The 21,113-nt window shown below is 39.6% G+C and overlaps 1 protein-coding gene across 2 annotated transcripts in view; it reads right to left on the bottom strand.

The window, feature by feature from the left end:
- The window catches only part of B3GLCT (beta 3-glucosyltransferase), a 126,227-nt gene that overhangs the window by 81,524 nt on the left and 23,590 nt on the right, over positions 1–21,113 (bottom strand). Inside the window, exons 3-7 of one of the 2 annotated variants that reach the window (XM_041765841.1) lie at positions 20,392–20,431; positions 16,303–16,430; positions 14,404–14,513; positions 1,009–1,085; positions 424–535 (exon numbers count right to left, since the gene is read on the bottom strand). In XM_041765841.1, coding sequence (XP_041621775.1) covers positions 424–535; positions 1,009–1,085; positions 14,404–14,513; positions 16,303–16,411 — 408 coding nt within the window. In that variant the 5' untranslated portion in view covers positions 16,412–16,430; positions 20,392–20,431. The remainder of the gene's footprint in view (positions 1–423; positions 536–1,008; positions 1,086–14,403; positions 14,514–16,302; positions 16,431–20,391; positions 20,432–21,113) is intronic. The other variant, XM_041765842.1, reaches the window with a different exon arrangement.

Raw genomic sequence — 21,113 nt, 5'->3', positions numbered from 1 at the left:
ATCCACATCATCAAGATCCTTGTCTGTCCTAGCCTCTGCTATCATAGTGCTTGATAAACAGTTGGCAACCAAGAAACACTTCTCATCTAAAATAATATGTGGTTATTGTTGATAAAGAGAGACAAGCAATTTAAACTTATTTCTTAATTCTGCATTATAGCTTTTTACCTCTCTGAAATTGCTAACACATGTAAATAGACTGTCATTTAAAAATGATTCATTTTAGGTTCTATCCCTCCAAAAGCTATAAAAACCTCAAAAGGAATTATTTTAACATTGCTTCTAGATATTCAACTATTATTTCATTCTTTTTAGTTTTAAATTAAATGTTTTTATTAGATTGGAAAACCTCTTAATCAAAATTAAATCTTCTTTTAAGCCTTTCCCCCAAAGGATAAATACAGGTATTAAAACTGTATTCACCTTTGATGGGTCATATCTTCTGAGTGTTTCTAAGAGTTCTGGAATTTGTATCCTTGTTTCTTCTTCACAGAAGAAAATCCATGATGAATTTCTGCTATATGTTACAGAAAAGCTGACAAAGAGAAACAGGTTATAGTAATCACTTCTGTAAAATGATTTTATAATAAGGTTTAAAACTGACAGACAAGAAACAGATGAAAGACATAGAAGATTGTAAGAAATCTAGATTAATTTCCCCTACATTTTTCTTCAATGGATAGTTTCAGATTATGGGAAAGCAAGATATTAATGGTTTAAAAAACAATTAGTGTTCTTAAAGTTAATTCTCTCCATAATGACACCAGTCCCAAAAAGTAGATTATTTTCAAATATAAATATCAAACCTATCAACATTTTAGCTTTTAAGAAAGCAACATATTTAAAAATAGAAGCCATTCATGATTAAAAGAATCAAGAAATTTGGGTAATGTAGTAATCATAAAAACAGAGTTCAAATTTACTTATTGACTCTTAGTAAGAAAGGTAGGGAACAGAGAAGTGTTCAGGTAGAAACATCAAAATTCACACATTTCAAATTAAACATACTGTGGTAACAGTGGAAGTATCGTCCATGCACCTTCCTGCTTAGACAGCTGATGAAGAAGGAGGACTCTAGGGAGTTCCTAAAGAAACATTATCAAAGGGGAGAAATAAATAAAAATACAATACGATCACTTCAATTAAAGAAAAAAAAAAAGGACTCAATTTTTAAATGCAGGTATTTTCAGAGACCTGGCATTTTACTCTCCTAACTACTCTCTTTTTCCTTCTCAGGAGCTACTAGAAATGTGGGATGTTGGCTGAATCCACAGAATCTCTGTATCACCCAGGCATGAAACAGTACTGAGGGCCTCCAAGAATGGCCTTCGGTGATACCAGTAGATGACCTGAAATTTGCAGACTTGCAAAGGTGATATGAAGGGAAGAGCCCAGAAGTAGTCAGAGATAATGCAGAGGCACAGAAACAACTTTCACTGTTTACACACCACAGGTAGCAGATGGAAAATAAAACACTTCAGCTAAACAAGAGGGTATATAGAATGTCTAATTTATCTCCTGTAAAAAGAAATTTAAGTGCCCTTAAAAAACTAAAACACTATAGTAATGAAGAGTTTCGGTTCTAAATACTAGAAATATAACCCTTAGGTATTCAAACAATGATAGTAATAATAGAAAATTCAAAATTTATAAATATAGGATGAACTAATATTCAAAAATAATACACATCTATAGTTAAATAAATATGCATACATATACACAAAGAGAGAGATTAATATGTTTAAGGCTATGAATGTTAGCTTTGAAGCACTATTCAATATATTTCACATTATTACAAGCCCAGAGTCAGATATATAGTAATATGCTTGAATATCACCCTAACAAACTTTAGTATATTCTGTGTTTTATTCTATTTCTTGGTAACTGATGCAGACAAAAGACATTAAGAATAAGTGCCTAAATATCTGAACCATTACTATACTAATGTAGATTACATACCAGCCTTTAAGTTTGTATAAGCTCATTATTTCAGGAGAATGGTTTTCAATATAAATCTTGGGAACTATCAAATAAAGCCTCATGTCTTTATTTTATGTAGTATTTAACTTTCATGTATAAATATGAAATGCAAGAATAGTAATCAAAGGTTAAATCAGACTAACAGTATGACACGTCAAAGAGAAAAAAAGCTGAAAGGCTGAATTAACAGTTAGTTACTCGGTATACTCAATATAATTCCAGGCTTTCTTGCTGTTGACTATGAATTATGCAGTAATTTTCACTGACTTTTAAGAAATGGCTATATATATATATATATATACATATATATATGTATCTGTGTATATATACATACATAGATACATGTATATTCATAAGGGATTATATGAGAACAAAACACGTGTGAAGAAAACTAATAATATTAACAAAATTCATGTATGAAGAAAACTAATAATATTAATAGTTGCATAAAATTTTCAAATAATTATGGCACGCTAATATGAACTAGCTAGAAATGAAACATAGCAAAATACTTTAAAAGGTTTTACAAGAAAATAAGTAAGAGGTGCCTGGGTGACTCAGTCCATTGAGCGTCTGACTCTTGATTTCAGCTCAGGTCTTGATCTCAGGTTTGTGAGTTGAAGCCTTGCACTGGGCTCCACACTGGGTGCTGGGCATGGGGACTACTTAAAAAAAAAAAAAAATGACCTATTCTGTAACAATTGAAAGTATAATAATGAAGACTTTTTAACCATGGAAATGTCTTTATGTTAAGTGGAAAAACACATGATTCCCAATTTGTAAAATTCATATATGAACAGAGACTGGAAAGAAATCAGAAAAATGAAAATATTTATGTCAAGATGACCAAAGTATTATATCTATGCTTTTAAAATTCTTTAATGTAGTTAAAACATTTAGTTTTAAAACAGTTTAGTTTTAAAGCTTCTTGCAGAAAAATAAATAGACTTCAGAATTCTTCTTCCATACAAATCCTACCCTTCCTGGCTGTAAGAAGTATGTAAGTGATGTCAACAGGTATCACAGAAAGGCTGTGAGGGCACCTTCCTGGCAAGGATGCCAAGACACACTTAATGAATAACTTGTCATGACAATAAAAGTAAAAAGGAAAAGTCTTAGCACAAAGGAGTTAAATTCTAGTCTAAAATAAACTCTGTGGATTACTAAGGAATTATAATCATCCCTATCTCCATTCCTTTCTGTTTACTAAATCATATGCCTGGGTTTCATATTTGCTTCAGTCAGTGAACACAAAACGGCAATCAAGTTTTCTGTACCCATTTATCTCCAAATAGAAACATTTCAAAACTAGTGGGCTGTGTTGATAACTATCTCCAAAGGTGTGTGAATACCTTTATCTCAAAAATATGCCTACCTTGGCATTCAAAACCTGGTCTTGGGATCCCTGGGTGGCGCAGCGGTTTGGCGCCTGCCTTTGGCCCAGGGCGCGATCCTGGAGACCCGGGATCGAATCCCACATCGGGCTCCCGGTGCATGGAGCCTGCTTCTCCCTCTGCCTGTGTCTCTGCCTCTCTCTCTCTCTCTCTCTCTGTGACTATCATAAATAAATAAAAATTAAAAAAAAAAAAATTTACAAAACCTGGTCTTAACTCTTGATTAACCCAAGGTCATTTCATTGTAGATAAATTTTCATCCCCTAATACTCAAAAAGGCCCAAGAGCTTTTATTCTTGTTTTTTATATATATGTATATATATATGTATGTGTGTATATATGTGTATTTATATACATGTGTATAAATGTACATATATACTACATATAAATAATTCATGTACATATATACTACCACTTCTAAAATAATCTAAAAGGTCACAATAAAATTTTCCATCAAACGATCTCATCTCAGTTTTTTACTACTTGGAATTATATAAAATTGCTCTATCTACCACCACCAGATTTAGGCCTCCTTATAAGAGCCATTTGGAATAAAAGCTATAGTAAAGGCACCCATGCATAGAGCACAGTCTGGTGGCAATCTAAATGATGCCTATTCACCCAACAAGACTATTATTTCAAACTGAAAAGGTTAAGGCAAAATTCTATCAATAATGTGATCATGCCATAACAGAGGCAAGCATAAACGGGCTAAAAATACAAAGGGCTTACTATGGGCATATGACAGAAGAGGAAAAGAAAATGAATAAGTTGAACAGTAATTAAACTTTTATGTCAACTCTATTTATCTCATTGAACCAGTCTACCTTCACTTCCATCATCAGCATCTACTGATCCCCTAACAAGCACTGTGAGGTCAGAAAGCCTACTGGACATGCATTCAGTACTTCCTTTGAACACATTTTGTATCAAGGCATATGTTCACACTTAAAGCCACTAAAAATTATGAAGAATAAACACCTTCAAAATCAACACTCTAATTGGCTCCCTGGTTCTCACACAAATCCACCACCAGCATTTGGCAAAGGGGTTTGATTCCACAGCTGAGCATACAGAAGGAAAAAGTATAAATGAAAGAACCAACACTTGAACATGGATGAAGACAGATTAATATTTTAAATATCATAAGTAACTTTAATTATTAGGCAAATTTGGTTTTGGATCACTTTACTCTTTGTATCTCTGTCTGGGAAGAATTCAACAAATTTAACTTCATGCTGCTGGCCTTTTTCCTTCTCTGCAGACTGTTTCCCAATACTTGTAACTTGCCTGTACCTTAATTCAAAGTATAAACCTAGCAGTATATGAGTTTATGGTCTAATTCAACCTCATCATTCAGACCAAGTACTAAATTTGAAAGCAAAAGCCAAAACATTTGTTCAGTGTGAAGTAATGGCTCTGGAAGATTCCAGTTCAACTGTGTTTCCAAATTCCAACTGTATATAAGTCTTATCCATTGAACTGAGCTCTTAGGCCAATACATGAATTATGATGAAAAGTAACATCTGTTTATTGTTATAATTTCTCCCCTAAGAAGGAAGTATATCTTATGAGGATGATGATAAAGATGTCTGATATGCTGTTTGGAACACATATCAGACAGATTTACTAGTCTAAAAATCCAGTATTCATTTATGAACCAGTAGATTACATGTGATGCTATAATAACATATCTCCCAGAAACCTGACCCTATATATTAAAATATATTTTTTCCCAGATACCAGTCTCCTAATAAGAGAAAGCTATTACCTCATTATTTATAACATTTATTTTTATTAACTATTTACCTTGAAATACGCTACTAAGTACATTTTTATAGTACATATAAATCTGTTTTAACTAATCATTCATTCATTCATGAAAGGCCATACAGCTCAGTGTTTAAGGATCTGATTTCTGGAGCCAAGGTACTTGTATCAGAATCCTTACTCTGGGGGTGCCTTGGGTAGCTCAGTTGGTTAAGCATCCAACTCTTGATCTCTGCTCAGGTCTTGATCTCAGGCTCATGAGTTCAAGCCCCACAATGGGCTCCATGCTGGGTATGGAGCCTACTTTAAAAAAAAAAAAAGAACCCTCACTCTGGCTCCTCTGAGCCATGCAAACTTGAGCAAGTTCCTTGCTGTCTTTGGCTGTTACTATCTCATCTCTAATGTGGGGACAACATTAGCCCTGGGGATCGAGAAAGCCAGTACATGCCACACATTTGGCACATGCTACACATGTGATGGTTATTAAGATCAGTACTGATCTTACAGTGTTTATTGAGCAACTACTGTGTCATAGGCACTGTTCTAAGAACACAGTAAACAGCTGTAGAAAGACAGGGCTGCATCCCTGCCGTCTTGGATCTCACGTTCCAATTAAGGAGAAAGGCAAGAAGCAAATAAATCCAGAATATCATGTCGGGGATACATGGTATAAAAAAAAATGAAGCCAGGTAAATGGATAGAGAGAAGAGGCCACAGGAACCACTTCTGCACAACAGCTGCAGCACCAAAGCCTAATCTGTGTGTCAGAAGGCAGCAGGCAGACAGCAGAGGCTCTGGAGCCCACTGGCACCAAGGTGCATGGTATTGCACTACTTATCAGTGATGCCAGCATGAGCATTTTTTTTTTACAATGCAAAGTATTTTATTTTTCAACGTCTAAATTTGAAAACAAAATAGCCTAGGTTAAATAATATAGTTTTCCAAAGCTGAATGTGCTCATTTGGAGCTCAGTTTTTCTGCTTGCAGTACAAAACAACTTCCTAAAACTCCTAGGCAGGAACACTACTGTTTTGATGATCTGTGATTAGATGAACTGATCAATCTCAGTTGGTAATATCCTTTTTTTCTCCTTGGTAAAGGTTTAAAAAAATTCTAGAACAAATGCATTTTTCTAGTCTTATTACACAATCCCTCGATCTCTCTGAGCCTCGATTTCCTCTCTGCAAAATGGGTAGAATAACAGGAACTACCTCACAGAGTTAAATGAGCTGATTTCTGCACTCCAGCCCCTGGCTTCACCGACCAGATGTCTCACTAGTCCCCGCAAGCCCACCTCTCTAAACATAAGCTCATACACTAGCTCACAGAGCACCTCACTTTCCTTTCAGTCACCCTTTCCCTGATACCCAGTGAGACACATGATTACTGCCTCCATCCATGAGAGTCCTCACACCTGTTCCAGCAGGAGTCTGGCAAAATCTTTACCATTTGTTCAAGGCTCAGTTCAAATGCCCTAACAAAGCCTTTGCTGACATTTCCAGGCAGGGTTGGGTGCCTTCTTGTGTGTGTTCTCAGAGTGCAAAGCCACTATTGCTTCACGCAGCAACGTCTGGTGTCTCCCCTACTAGGATGAGCCTGCTGGAGGACGGGCACAGCCACTCACCAGGAAAAGGCCACCTCTAGCCACCGGGTATGGGTGTCACTACCCAAACAGTGAGCTCTCTCAAGTGACTGGCTTCTGTGGACCCCTGGCTCCAGACTCAATTCTATGTGGCAAGGTCTGCCTGGCCACACTCCATCACAGGTTGCCTCCCCCTGAACCCAGCATCTGGCCTCTGACATTCTTACTGGGCCAAGACCCAGCTCCCAACAGACTCACAGGGATAGAGTTCTCCAGAACAGGAAAGGGGTTCTGTCAAAAAGAGATAAATGCTCACAACAGGGCCTTTTCCACAGTATGGATGAACTCATTATTGCTGAGCAACCGCCCTTGGAGCAATGTGGGTCTCAATGTCCTATTTTCTCCTACAGCATCTTGCCCAGGTCCTTGTTTAAAATAAATATTCAATAAGGATTTATTAAATGAGGGGATAGATGAATAAATTCTTACTCAACAGCAATGTAATAAAGTCTCCAAGTTTAATGAATTAATGTGATGTCTTAACACCTATCAGTTACTACAAAACGTGAATCTTTAGTAAGTAATTAGGCATCCAATTGTTCTCACCTAAAAAGATTTTAGTGATAGCCAGTGACACACTGTCAAAGCTAACCTTTCAGTGGAGTGCCTCACACAGTCTCCTTGACAATAAAAAAAAATTTCTAAAAACAGAAAACCATCTTTCTCAAGCTTCTTCATACTGATTTACAAAAGGTTTTGCTCTGGCTTTCCTGGCTTATCTCACAGAAACAAGTGTGTTGTTTTTTTTTTTAACTTATGAACCAAAGCCTGTGGACTAAGTCTCCTCAAGAAAATAGTGATTTACAAAACTTTCTATCAATAAGAAAAAAATGCATTTATTTGTTAAGGTTGAGATTCTTCTAAGTATTTATTTATTTATTTATTTATTTATTTATTTATTTATTTAAGATTTTATTTATTTATTCATGAGAGACAGAGAGAGAGAGAGAGAGAGAGGCAGAGACACAGGCAGAGAGAGAAGCAGGCTCCATGCAGGAAGCCCGACGGGGGACTCGATTCCCGATTCCCAGTCTTCAGGATCAGGCCCTGGGCGGAAGGTGGCACTAAACCGCTGAGCCACCCAGGCTGCCCAAGATTCTTCTAGGTTTCAGATAAAGTTCACACCACCAAAGAAGACAGTAAATTAGAAGTGTCTGTTCTTTTCAAAAGCTATTTAGTTGCAGGTGGGGAGAGTGCTGGAGTTCCTAAGCAGCCAGTTCAGCTCCATTTGGCCCAAAGCAGAAAATGTACCAAATGTAATGTATACAGCTGCTCACCCCCCAAAAAACTCATAATATCCCACTTCTGAACTTTCTTTTCTGTATTTGCAGGTTGCCTGAAAAACAGAACCGTTAAGTTGTCTGTGCTTCTACCCATATTTTTCTCAGGTCCTGTGTCCACTGTGAGCTTGGGCCTTCCCTCCCTGCTGCACTCACTCCTATAAGGGCTGACTTCCCCATGCGAAGTGGTTCCCCAAACAAGTATGACCCTTGCCCTGTACTATGGTTGAAGCTCACATTTTAGAGTCTTCAAAATGGTGCCAGAATTTTTGTTTTACCAGAACCTACTAAAAATACAAACCACCCCCCCAAAAAACCATGATCCTTTATATTCTTCCCTTTATTGTTTCCAATTTAATCTTATTTTGAAGTTCCTTTGGAGAACAATACTAGTTTCTGTAACTTCAGGCAAGTGTTAATATCTAATACTTCACAGTCTGGGTTCCCCTTGGTTACTGGATCCCAGGTACCAGGAGGGAAGGTACAACCCTCAGAGTACGGCCTCTCTATCAACAACATAAGCATAAGATACTCCCATTGTATCTTCACCAGAGGCCAACCTGTTTGCTCCCACTTCTTGTCACACACACAAAATATATATATTCACAAGTATTTTCACAGAAACATCCATTCAAGAAGGAGTTTTCTTAGGTTCAAAAAAAGGGAAGTCAAATCATAACAGACCCACAGATGCTATGCACATAGTAAGCATTGAAAATGAAATACATGGGGCACCTGGGTGGCTCAGTGGTTGAGCGTCTGCCTTTGGCTGAGAATACTATCCCAGGGTCCTAGAATCGAGTCCCACATCAGGCTCCCCTCAGGGAGCTTGCTTCTCCCTCTGCCTGTGTTTCTACCTCTCTCTGTTAATTTCATGAATAAATAAATAATACAATATAAATAAATAAACAAACAAACAAACAAACAAAATACACTCAAGTGCCTGATTATTTAAGAGATTGTTGCACAGACTCTTATGGGTTTCTGTTAGCCTCAGCTCCATGTGGCTTTTTCTTTTAAAGATGTTATTTATTTATTCATGTGAGACATACAGAGAGAGAGAGAGAGGCAGAGACACAGGCAGAGGGAGAAGCAGGCTCCATGCAGGGAGCCTGACGTGGGACTCAATCCCGGGTCTCCAGGATCAGGCCCTGGGCCGAAGGTGGTGTTAAATCGCTGAGCCACCTGGGCTGCCCTCCATGTGGCTTTTTTGTTTGTGAAACTCTAAACAGCCAATCTACTTAATGATACAGTCATTTCCATTTCCATTATGAAACAGTTACCGTCTACCTCATAAGGAACTCAAACAGCTAGAGCATCTTTTCTAACCCTTTATTCCATAGCAATCAAGAACAGTACTCTGCACACTGAAGAGCACTTGGTAAAGTCTCCTGGCTTTCTGATTAGAAAAAGCATATAACTATAAACTACAGAGCCATTAGAAGCTGCATTATAAGCTTCAAAACTGGAAATGGGCATGACAACTCACAGTGAGCCAAATTATTTTAGAAACAAGAGAAAAAGATTTACCATTCTAGCCACAACTCCCAGTACAGAGCTAGGTTTCAGACAGAAAGTTAGTTTAGCCTCCTGTCTTTATATTCACATTTAGAAGGATAAAAATGTTTGCGTTCTTAATAAGACCGCATCTTAGCACCTTGAGGCAAAGCAGGCATACATAATGACTTGCCAAAGCAAAGAGAACAGCTAGAACGAAATGCATAATCAGAGAAACCATTAAATTTTTGCACCTTAATTTTTGGCAGATTTTGTAGTCAAGTGCAACCTGACAAGAGTAATGAATAAATAAACAGCAGTTCTAGACATCTGGTAGTGTGGGAGGAATAGATATTTTGGCCTATCAAATAAATATTCAAATGGTAAAACACTGTTGATTCCTCCCTTGGCAAGCAACTTTGGTGAATGCTCATGGTGGGCAAATCTATGGGGAAATGCAAAACTGAAACCTGAACACTTCATGGTTCAGGTCCCAAATAATGTGAGGGCCTCAGATATTTGTTCAATTAGAGCTAAAGCGCACACTTGCCAAACCATGGGATTGACCCCTCCTCGAAGGAGTGAGCATGCTCCCCATCACAGTGCTGGGGATGCCCTGACAACTTCTACCTTAGATTCTCCCTTTCTCCACTTCCATGGCTGATGAATGAGTTGTCAATTCTTTCTCAAGAATATGTCAACCTCTCAAAACAAGTTCCAGTTAAATTTTCAGTAGGGAGCCATACCTGCCTCTTAAAGGGACTTGGCCCCACTCTCCATGTTTTGTGCATCTCATTTAATTCTCCGAAGTCAACCTTGTTGCCCTATTTTCACATAGTTCTAGGTCAGGGTATCTCAATACCACCCCAAGTATTGTCCACAGACCCTATGTTAGCTGTCAACTGCCTTTGGATCTTTAAAATTTGACTTTTAATCACATACATAGCATAAAAAACTCTATAAGGAGAAAAAATTAACTAGTATCAAGCATAGTTTCAGACACTAAAATCTTTCTGGCCATTTCAACTACCAAAGAGCTGGATCTTGTGAGCAAATCAAATCCAAGTGTTAAAGTTTTGTCATAACTACCTCAGTATTCATAGCTGGCTTCCATCCCAGGAAAGAATTTCAGAATAAGAAAAATAGACTATCTTATAATTAAAAGGAAGTTTCCTTATTGCTTTAGTCTAGACTCCATTTATTATCACAGAAATTAAGGGTTTGCTTAATGATGTTGCTTAATTACGTGTCTTTAAATGTAAAACCAATATTGCCACCTAGTGGCAATCTAAGACACCTACTAAACAGGCTGTCTAAACCACAAACGATAAACAGGAAGGACAATAAAAATTCAGTATATGTAAAACCTAAAATTAGAAGCATGAAATAAAGTTCTAGAGAAGGTAAATACTTCAGTGAAATGGAACTGTTTTCTAAGACTTAAAAGCTGAGAAAATGTATCAGTTAAAAATGCGGTTTCTAATGTCAGTGTGTGGCGTTACCCTGGATGCCACAGGTCAGAGGGTACAAAGAGGACAGAACAGGTCTTGCTTCCCTTTGGATTCTGAAAGCAGGCCAGAGGCCCTGTAGGAGAAAGGGCACTGCAGGGGGTCCCATGTGAAATACCAAAGAAGCATTCCAGGAAAGTAGTGCCTGTGGATGAAAACGGCCATCATGGTAGACCAAGGCTACCCCCAGGACCCAGAGGAAAGGCTGTCCAAGTAATGATGATAAGCATTCAACCATAAAACTGAAGGAAATCTTGTCATAGGCTACCACATGGATGAACCTTGAGGATGTTACACTAAGTAAAATAAGCCAGTCAAAAAAAGAAAAAAAAATACTATGTGATGCCACTTATATGAGGTACATAGAATAGTCAGATTCATAGAGACAAGCAGAACGCTGGTTGCCAAGGGCTGAAGGAAAAGGAAAAGTAGGGTTGTGTGATGGGTATGGATCCAGTTTCAGTTGGGAAGACAAAAAGTTCTGGAAATTGGCATACAACGTGAATGTACTTTACAGTACTTACACTTAAAAATGGCTGAGGGCAAATTTTACATGCTTGCTTTCTTTTTTTTTTTAACCACAATTAAGAATAAAAATAACAATAACAATAACAACAGCAAAGCCCTCTGGGTGGCAACACGTCCTGAGGTAAGCGCACAGGCAGGGGTCCCCGCAAGACTTTTCAGTTTTCCTGAAATCAGACAACACACTTTCTCTGTGTCTCACACACTCCTGTGTCCCCAGAAGGCTGCTTCTGCTCTGCCCAGCCCCCAAACCCTACTTTTCACCAGGGTTCCACTGTTCCCCTTGGAAGCAGCACCTTCAAGCTTTCAGCCACTACCTATGTGTATGTTCCTGATCCCAAATCCACCACCTTCTGGACAAACTGCTCTCCTGAGTCTAAAGCAAACAAATATCCAGCCTCCAGCAGCTGACACCTCCACCTCAGACATCACCTATAGAAACCAAAAGTCATCTGTACCTACAAACCCATCCTCAGCCTCAGATGGTGGCCCCAACCTACCCCACCTCAGTCCTTGCTGGGCACTGGTCCTGACTTTCCAGCCCTTCACCCAAACTGCCCTGGTTCTGGCCTCACATCCCCTCTAAGGCCGCCGCCACCACCAGCTCTGCCTCTGGCCCCTGGTCCAGCGCTTCTCACACTGCCTGTGATGAAGCACTAGCAGAAGTCTGTACCCTCATTTTGAGCAGCATTACCCCCAGGCAACCCCCAACGACTCCTTGCCGCAGTCTTGGGTCAGTTCAGCTGCTTTCCTCACAAATACCAGAGTGATGGTTTTAAAATATAGAGTTGACATGCTGAGGCCCTAATGGCTCTCCCTAGCAGTCATTTTCAACTGGCCATGCTTTTGGTAACAGTGACTGTTGGTTCGTCCGACATGTATTGCCAAGAGCCAGCGATGCTAAATGTCTCGGATCTCAAATATTTCTCAAATGCTCAGAATGCCCCCTTAGAGGCCTTGAGAAAGGCCCTGGGGCCTTAAGAGGGCTCATGGCTACTCTGGCCATCAGGTCCCTACCTAACCTTCCAGGTATCCACACTGCCCGCCTCCTATGCAACATGCTTCTGCTTCTCACCTGGCTGTCTACAGAGAAACCCTCCCCTGCTCCTATCCCCTGCTCCTATCCTCCTATCCCCTCACCTATTTTCCTTATTTTAGGAAATAGTACCTTATTTTTTATTTTTATTGTATTGTGATAAGAACACCTAACATGAGCTCTGTCCTCTCAATAAGTATTTAGTGTCCAACAGAGTTCAATGCTGGAATGCAGATCCCAGAGCTTATTCATCTTACTTAATTGAAACTTTATGCCAGGTAATAATTACTCATTTCCCCTTCCCCTGGTTACAACCACCCTGGTCTTTGATTTATGAATTTGATTATTTTAGATACCTCATGTAAGTGGAATCATGCAGTAACTGTCTTTCTTCACTGCCACTTTGCTTTGAAATTGCCTGTTTAATGGGCCTCTCTCCTCTCCTGGACTTGAGTTCTTTAAGTATAAGGACTATACTTTGCTGCTACCTGTGTGCTCAGTGCTTTGCTCTGTAAATATTGAATGAATGAATGAGAGGTTCATAGATAAATTCTACTGACTAGGTGAGTCCTTGATGTGTAAACAAAATCCTGACTTTAGCAGAGATGTCAATTGGTCTCTTCTTCCTTTCAATGACCAGAACTCCTGGCGTTTTGGCTGGATCCATAGGCTACCCAACTAGATATTACCTTTCCCAGCCTAGGTGTGCCCACATGACAATGGTATATAGGGGGAAATGATGGAAATATGTATACTACTTCAAGGTCATATCCTTAAAAGGAACCTGGTTGTCCTCCACAAATGGGAATGCCCATGTAGTGGTAGTAAACCAGTTCCAACCATGCCAACGAGGACAAGACATTTCAGCCCATGAAATAAAACAGAAGGATCCTGGAGCAGAGTTGCCAACCCCTAGCCCATCCACCAACAGGACTATTTGTGAGGGGAAGTAAATCTCCACCTTCCTTAAGTCATTGCAGAAAGAAAGCAATCGGTCAGAGATACACATCTCCTGTCAAAGAGTTCTTGCCGAGAGCTAAGGGATAGAATTCATCTACAGACAAGCACTTCTGTCTTAAAGGCCATAGCAATGCAGTGTAGCAAGCGCGCTGGGAGAGATGTTTCTTCTGCTCAGCTAAAGAGGAAAGCACCTCTATGGCAGGACAAGAAGGTAGACCTTCCTTTACTCAGACCTTCAGCATTATTCATAGCAGCTGTAGATTCAGTTCATGCCTATTTTAAACATTATTAAAATGTACGTGCATGTGTCGATTTTTCTCTCCATAATCCTTCTTGGATATTACATTACAAATCAACTCAAAAGTTCAATTAATGATATCCAATTAAAAAACTGATTAAGAGACTCATGGAGGAAACACCACACTAAGGTTAATGAAAATGTTATTTCAACATGAAAATTGCCTTAGAACCTGGTACTAAATTTTGAACATTAATTATCCCTGCTATTTTAAGCCTTGCTTTTAAAATGTTATTCCTTCCACTTTTTTTTATACTTTATGACAAAACCACAAGAGTCCTACAGAATTATGCAAGTCTCTTAAAAAAAATAGGAAGAATTTAGAAGACAATGCTTTGAGCATCAGGAATAAACAAGAGCATTTTGAAAAAGTCAGTATTAAATAAGCAAACAAGTCAGAAGAGTTACTCTCATCTAAATAAAATGGATTTTATCTACAGACGGAGGACTTTAGAAAACGTGAAAGTAACAACAAATAAGTAACTAGCAGACATCCCAGCCATCACTACATACCTGTGTGAGATTTGTTGCTTGCTTTAAGATGCTTTTTTTTAACTGTTCCGCTCTCTTTGCATGAAAAGAATTACTTTGACTCTGGATGACAAATACAATTCCTTTTAAATCTAGAACCAAAGGAAAAAAAGCTTTCAGGTATTTATTTTTCAACAACTGAAATAAACTTAAAAATGGATTTAAAAAAAAAAAGCTGTAAGGCAAGCCTTCAGGCCATAAACTCTTGAGGGAAAAAAAAAATCAATGTAAATGTAATCATAGCAACAAAAATCTCTTTTTAAACTGATCTCTGAAACATCCTTCCTAGAAGTTAGCAAGTAAATAAGCTCACTGTACTAGATCAAATCTGTGGTAGCAAACTGTGAATCCGCTCCTACATCTGTCGAAAGATGACTGTAAATGTGAGAAAGTAGGAAAGTGTCTACAATGCTAGTCTCCCCAGTAGCTGAAAATCTTGTTTGCAACTAGCCGCCTAACAACTCACACATAATCCTACACTGCACTATTACCTGCTATGAGTTGAAGTGTGTCCCCCGCCCCTACCCCACAAATGTCATATGTTCATGTCCTAACATCTAGGGCCTCAGCATGTGACCTTACTTGAAGCTGGGTCTTTACAGAGAGGCACTCAAGTTCAAGTGAGGTTGTTAGTGGGGGACCTAACCCAGTATACTTGGTATCCTTACAAAAAGAGAAATCTAGACACAGATACACTGAGGGAAGATGATGTGAAGCCATGCACTGAAGACAGCCATCTACAAGCCACGGTGAAAGGCCTCAGAAGAAATCAACCCTGCCCACACCTTGATCTGACTTCTGCCCGTCAGAACTGTGAGACACATTTCTATTGTTTAAGCACACAATTTGTGGTAGTTTATTTCAGCAGCCCTAGCAAACTAATACATGACTTCAAGAATGTTCTGGATGGCTCTTTAAGATGACACTCAACAGGGACTGTTTCTGACCCATTAGGTCACAAGTACTTGCAAATAAATAACTCAATAACCTCTACTCTACTTACCATGGCACCTAGCCAGAATTAAGTGTTATCTCCAGGAAAACAGCCACAATTCTATAGGAGCAGGGCTTCAACATGAAGTGTTGCATAAAAGCCCATCTACAACAACACTGGCAGTATTTACTAGCCCCCTAGGGACTCACCTCAGGGTGGCCAGCTTTCTCACAATGGCTAGCAGAAAGTAAACCCTCGTATGTTAGGCCCACCTGACCAGGGAAGACTACTTGCTTGACAGCAAAGATGGTTGCTCAGTCCCCACAATGGAGAAACACATTAGGTCCTGAGCTTACAATAAAGCAACAGATAGAAACAGCCATCGTGTCAGCAGCCTGCCACCAGACAGGGGCATTGGCAGAAGGCAGACTTCATATAAACTGTAGCTTCCAGGCAGGCTTACAGCAATGGTGGGGACCTGCCCCCTACCATGTGCCTTTCCCTTTAATACTTCGATTCAGAGACGTAACCTGGTTTTAATTTTATTCCTTAAATTTTATTGTTCCTATGTTCAGTTCCATAGTTCCATTCATTTATTCACTCACTCAAATATTCATACAACAAATAGCTCCACAGTGAGCCATCTAGATCCTAAAAATAATCCAAAATGCTCTTTGGTTAAAATTTAATAAAAAATTTAAAAGGAAATGCTCAACAACCTACTGAATATGACCTAATTCTTTTCCTGTAGGAGTTTATATAAATATGAACATTCCATGTACCTACCTACCTACCTAATTCAAATCAGTTTCTTGGCTCTATAAATAGGACACACAGATAAGACTTAAACAAGTATCTTAAAATTTCAACAGAAATGTAATAGCCTATCTACTATCTGAAACATTGCTGTTAAGTGACATATCACAAGAGGAGTTATAAAGACTTACTTTTGTTAGAAATGAAATAAATAAACCTCAGAGAATAATTTTTGCAAAATTTAATAAAGCTGAAGACACACATTCCCAATGACCCAGAAACTCCACTCCTACTAATCATCCTTGAGAAACTTGCATACCTGTAAAAAAAAAGGATATATAACAAGAGTGCTCACAGCAGGATTGTGTAAAAGGAAAAAATTTGAAGCAACTCAAATATCCACTAACAACATACACAATTGGATTACTACGCAGCAATGGAAATCAACTAGCACTTGATGCATCAGTCCAGGTGGATATTATAGATGAATCCTACAGATTGAAAAAAAAAAAAAAAAAAAAACAAGCTACAAAGGAATAACCATATAAATCAATGGTCTGTGAGAAGATAAGCACAAATATATGTAAGATGGATATATACTATATAAATGCGAAAAAAATATATATATATACATACCATATCATATGTGACCAGAAAATATAAAAGATTACATGAGAATGATATAAACACCAAACTAAGATCATATAGTTAAAAGGCTTCAGCTATGTTAGGAATGTTATATTTCTTAAACTTGGTGGTAGATACGTGGATGCCCATTACTCTTTGTAGCTTCCTGTATGTTCAAAATAATTCATAATAGAGTTTTTAAAAGAGCAAATCCATCTGTCAAAAGGTTAATTCTGCAGCAATCAACTTCTGCCTTTCTTTTACCAGATAAGCAAAACTCTCACCGATCCCACAAAAACAACAGTTCTTCCACATGGGGAAGAGGCTTTACAAGAAGGAAAAAAGTCAATTCTTCCCCTTTGCTTAGACCGGAGTCGCATGCTATAAGCTGTATTTGTTTTTTCTGCTACTAAGAAATCATCATGCCTTGATCACGTGAGCTATGAGCACTCGTCCAGCAAACATCTCTAAATCTGCGTTGAGTTCAAAGCTCTGTGCAAGGCTGCACAGTCCCAGCAAGTAAGAGCCTGAGCCTAGTTCAGAAGGCAGCCCTCACAACACAAAGCCAAGCAGAGGAACTAGAGAAGCACAGAGGGGGAGCAAATGTAAGGAGGGTTTCTGGAAAGGGGCATTTCCTGAGTTTCCTTTAAAATGCAGCAATTATCTGCAGACACAGAGGGTGGCAGAGAAGGAAGCAGGGTTATCACAGAGCCCACAGCCTGCCTTCTCTCTGCAGCATCAGGAGTAGATGACCGGGGGAGTCTGTCAGGCATTTCTGAGAAAAAGATGAAGGGAACAGTCAGTGATAAAGTTAGAGAGGGAGGCTGCCTCAGCCAGATCAGATTGTGAAGGATTTAAGTGCCACACTAAGAGAATGGATCTATAGATTAAAAGCTTTCAAACTGGGGTAGGGCCACAGAGCCATCTGGGACCCCAAAGAGTGGGGAGTTCCCAGAAGAAGCCATGAGGACGCTGTCCTGGGGATGCCCAGAGAAGAGGTGAGAGGAGTCTGATGGACAGAGGGAACAGTGAAGGTTTGGGAGAGTAGTGAAATTAGGGCTCTGAAAACAGTAACATATGGCTAAGAAATAAGATCCATATGGGGCAGTTACTGGTGATAAGGCAAAAGAGGAAGGGTGTACCCAACCCAGTTCCTAAAACCCTATTAATAATGAATGACACAATATCACTGAGAAGCCATCCAGCCCCACCTCCATTCTGGGGGGTTGGCGGGGTGGTGACTGGGAGGGACAAGTTAGCACAGTTAGGTGCTAGAAACTGTTTATATATTCAAACTCCTGATGTTCGTCATCTCAGCTCCAAGAAAGACTTGTCTAACAGACATCCTGAACTCTCCCTAACTGATCACATTCTGGCTGAGTCTAGACCCCAGGACTGACCTTAGTGGCAGTCTTCTCTGCCTATGCTGTTCCAGCCTCTGATTCTCAAGCTCCTGCTGCCCAGTCAACTGAGCAAAATAAGACAATCCCCCTATTTCCTTATCACGTCGGTCACACCTCTCTGAACACACTGCAATTTGCCAACGAAAACACTATAAAAACTCAAGACAGATGGTCATTGTTTCTTCTCCAGGAATGGACAATAAATGGGTCATACCTTGAGTGCCTGACAACAATCAGGCACATGATGGGCCAGAAGGGGAAGGTAAAGAAATCAGTCAAGGCTGGGAAAGAACCCGTATGGTTCTGAGGCCAACAGTAAGCAGCAGAGTATTAAGAAAAGAACAAGAAACCAAGGAAGAACCAAGGACAGAACCAAGGAAGTGGTTAGGAAAGATCCCTAAAGCAGAAATAATAATTCTTTGAAGGAGAAAGAAATCAAAGGTCCTCTATTTCTCAGGTGTTGAGCACCTATCATGTGCCAAATGCCCTACTAAGTGCTAATCCTTCCCGGTCAGAGGTAATTTACAAACATGGATTCCATCCTGCTGCTGTCTTTCTGATGAGGAATCAGTGTGCAGTTCTTCTGATAAAAGTCAAATAGCAAGAGGCCTTAGGACTTGAGGCTGAGGGATAAATACACACACACACACACACACACACACACACACACACGACAGACCACTTCAATTGTGTTCTACTTGGTGAAAATAATTGTCACCCATGAACCTACTGACTAGGCAGTGAGCCAAAACAGAAAAAAGGCCGCCCCAACCTGAGTGTGGTGAGACTGATCTTCTAAGAGGACTGCTTTGGTAGCTCATCCCCGTCCTGCAGACCCATGTTAACACTGTGGCAAATAAGGCCCCTGGGTCTTCTCTGGATAGGCTGATCACATATGATCACATATGTGATCACATATGATTAGATTTGCCATTTGTAATTGTAAGAATGTTGATTTACTTATTCCGGTAACTTCCCCTTGGTACTTTAAAGCCCATATCCCAGACTAGCAACATTAGTTCATTTAATCACCATTTTCAGATTTTTCAGGACACCTGGATGGCTCAGTTGGTTAGTGTCTGACTCTCAATTTTGGCTGAGGTCACAATCTCAGGGTGGTGAGATCAAGCTTCACATTGGGTTCCATGCTAGAGGTGGAGCCTGCTTAAGATTCTCTCTTTAGTTCCCCCCTCCACCCCCTCCTTAAAAGTAAAATATAATCATTTCCTATAAGGAGCCCCAGAAACCCCATAAGCTCCCATAAAATAAATATACAAACACCCAAAATCACAAATGTTGGCTGCATAGAGAACATCTCCACATGGGGAGGAGTGGCTGAGCATCCAGGATGTCATAATATAAAGAAGAAAAAACAATGAACCAACAAGGCTCCTTCAATCTGCCAGTCTCAGAGCTGAATGCATGCATGCCTGGTGCCCCAGCACAAGCTATCCTCCCAAAAAAACCCAGGGTCATTCTCCTGCCTTCTAGACTCCACAGAACCCAGGCCTATGAAAGGAAAGCCAACAAAAGAAAATGTGCCCTTTCTCTACTGTCCAAGGAGACACCAGCTTTATCCTCTCATCACACTGGGGCATTTTTCTCATAAGAAAATGACAATAGTAACAACAACTGTGACTTCATGGTCACATTTTTGAGGATGCTTACAATCTTCTGAAAAGGAGTATGAGTAAGGGTACAGAGGGGCCAGGGAAACTACAGGATGTCTACAAGGATCCAAGAAGCTGCTTCTGTACTAGGGTTCTCAAGATGAGTTTGACTGATATGATTGGTAAGCTGATCTCTAGGGAAAGTGATGACTGCAAGTCAACATGTAGAAAATCTGGCTCCAGGCAGAGGTTAGTCCTTTTCTCCCACTAAGTGTGGGCCTCTAATGACAGAGACTGTGTCTTACTCATCCGCATCGCCCCTACAGTGGCAACCTGGCACAGTCATCCACCCTAATTGGAAACTCAATAAATGAGAGTCAATGAATTCAATCTAACAATATTGGCAGTTGTGTCCGGTACAAATCACATGCCACCATGTCAATCTGAAAAGTGTTCTCCCCATGTCTTCATGAGGGTAGATGCTGGGTCAGGCCCAAGATGGAACATGTATTTGCCCAAGGATATTTACCTCATAAATAAAATAAGAAACAGAAACTCACTTCACTGAAATATAATTTATAAGAAATATATACCTGGGTATATACTCATAAGTCAAAAAAAAAAAAAAAACATTACTTACCTATGTCACTTTTCCTTGAGACACCACTTTTCTCCAAATTCTGTATTTTGGACAAAAGAGAAAAAGATAAATCTCTCCATGTAACAAAGGTAGCAAAACACCAAATAAATATGCATGGTACACAGTAACATTTAGGGGAAAACGGTGAAGAGGAGAGTTTGGCAATGCTTCCCTAAAGAAACAAACCAAAATGTATGGGGGAGCGAGCAGAGATGACCCCTCCTATGGGGCTGCCCCTTTCTTATGTGATCTTGGACAAGTCACTTAATTGAACTGAGCCTCTTTCCTCCTGGATAAGATGGAGCTAAAGCTAACTCTTAACTGGTTCACAATGTTCTGGGGTGAGTTCATTTAAAAATCCTGTGAATTCAAAAGCATGGTAAACAAAACAAACAGTATCAATGCTGGCAGTGTGTTTCTCATGAAGATGAGCTCCACTAATTATGGTATTTATCATCTTGTGGGCTCAGACACACTGTCATCCAGAACATCACCATGATGTGCTCCTCCACCTGAGGAGCAGTACTGGGGGCCTCAGCAGAGCCCGAGGAAGCAGGCAGCCTGTGGCTCAGGAGCACTCACGAGCACAGAAAAAGCATCTCACAGCTGCAGAGCTTGGAAGACAGAAATCCAGACGTGGGCACAGAAATACCTGGTCCTGATCCTGAGTAGATTAGGGGAGGGGCTCATAAAAGATTTCTCTGCCAAAGTGCAAAGTGTCA

This window comes from Vulpes lagopus, chromosome 8 (genome assembly GCF_018345385.1).
Source record: "Vulpes lagopus strain Blue_001 chromosome 8, ASM1834538v1, whole genome shotgun sequence".
In the NCBI taxonomy this organism is placed as follows: Eukaryota; Metazoa; Chordata; class Mammalia; order Carnivora; family Canidae; genus Vulpes; species Vulpes lagopus.
Note: the sequence above shows the minus strand (reverse complement) of the source record. Positions and strands in the feature narration are given on the sequence as shown.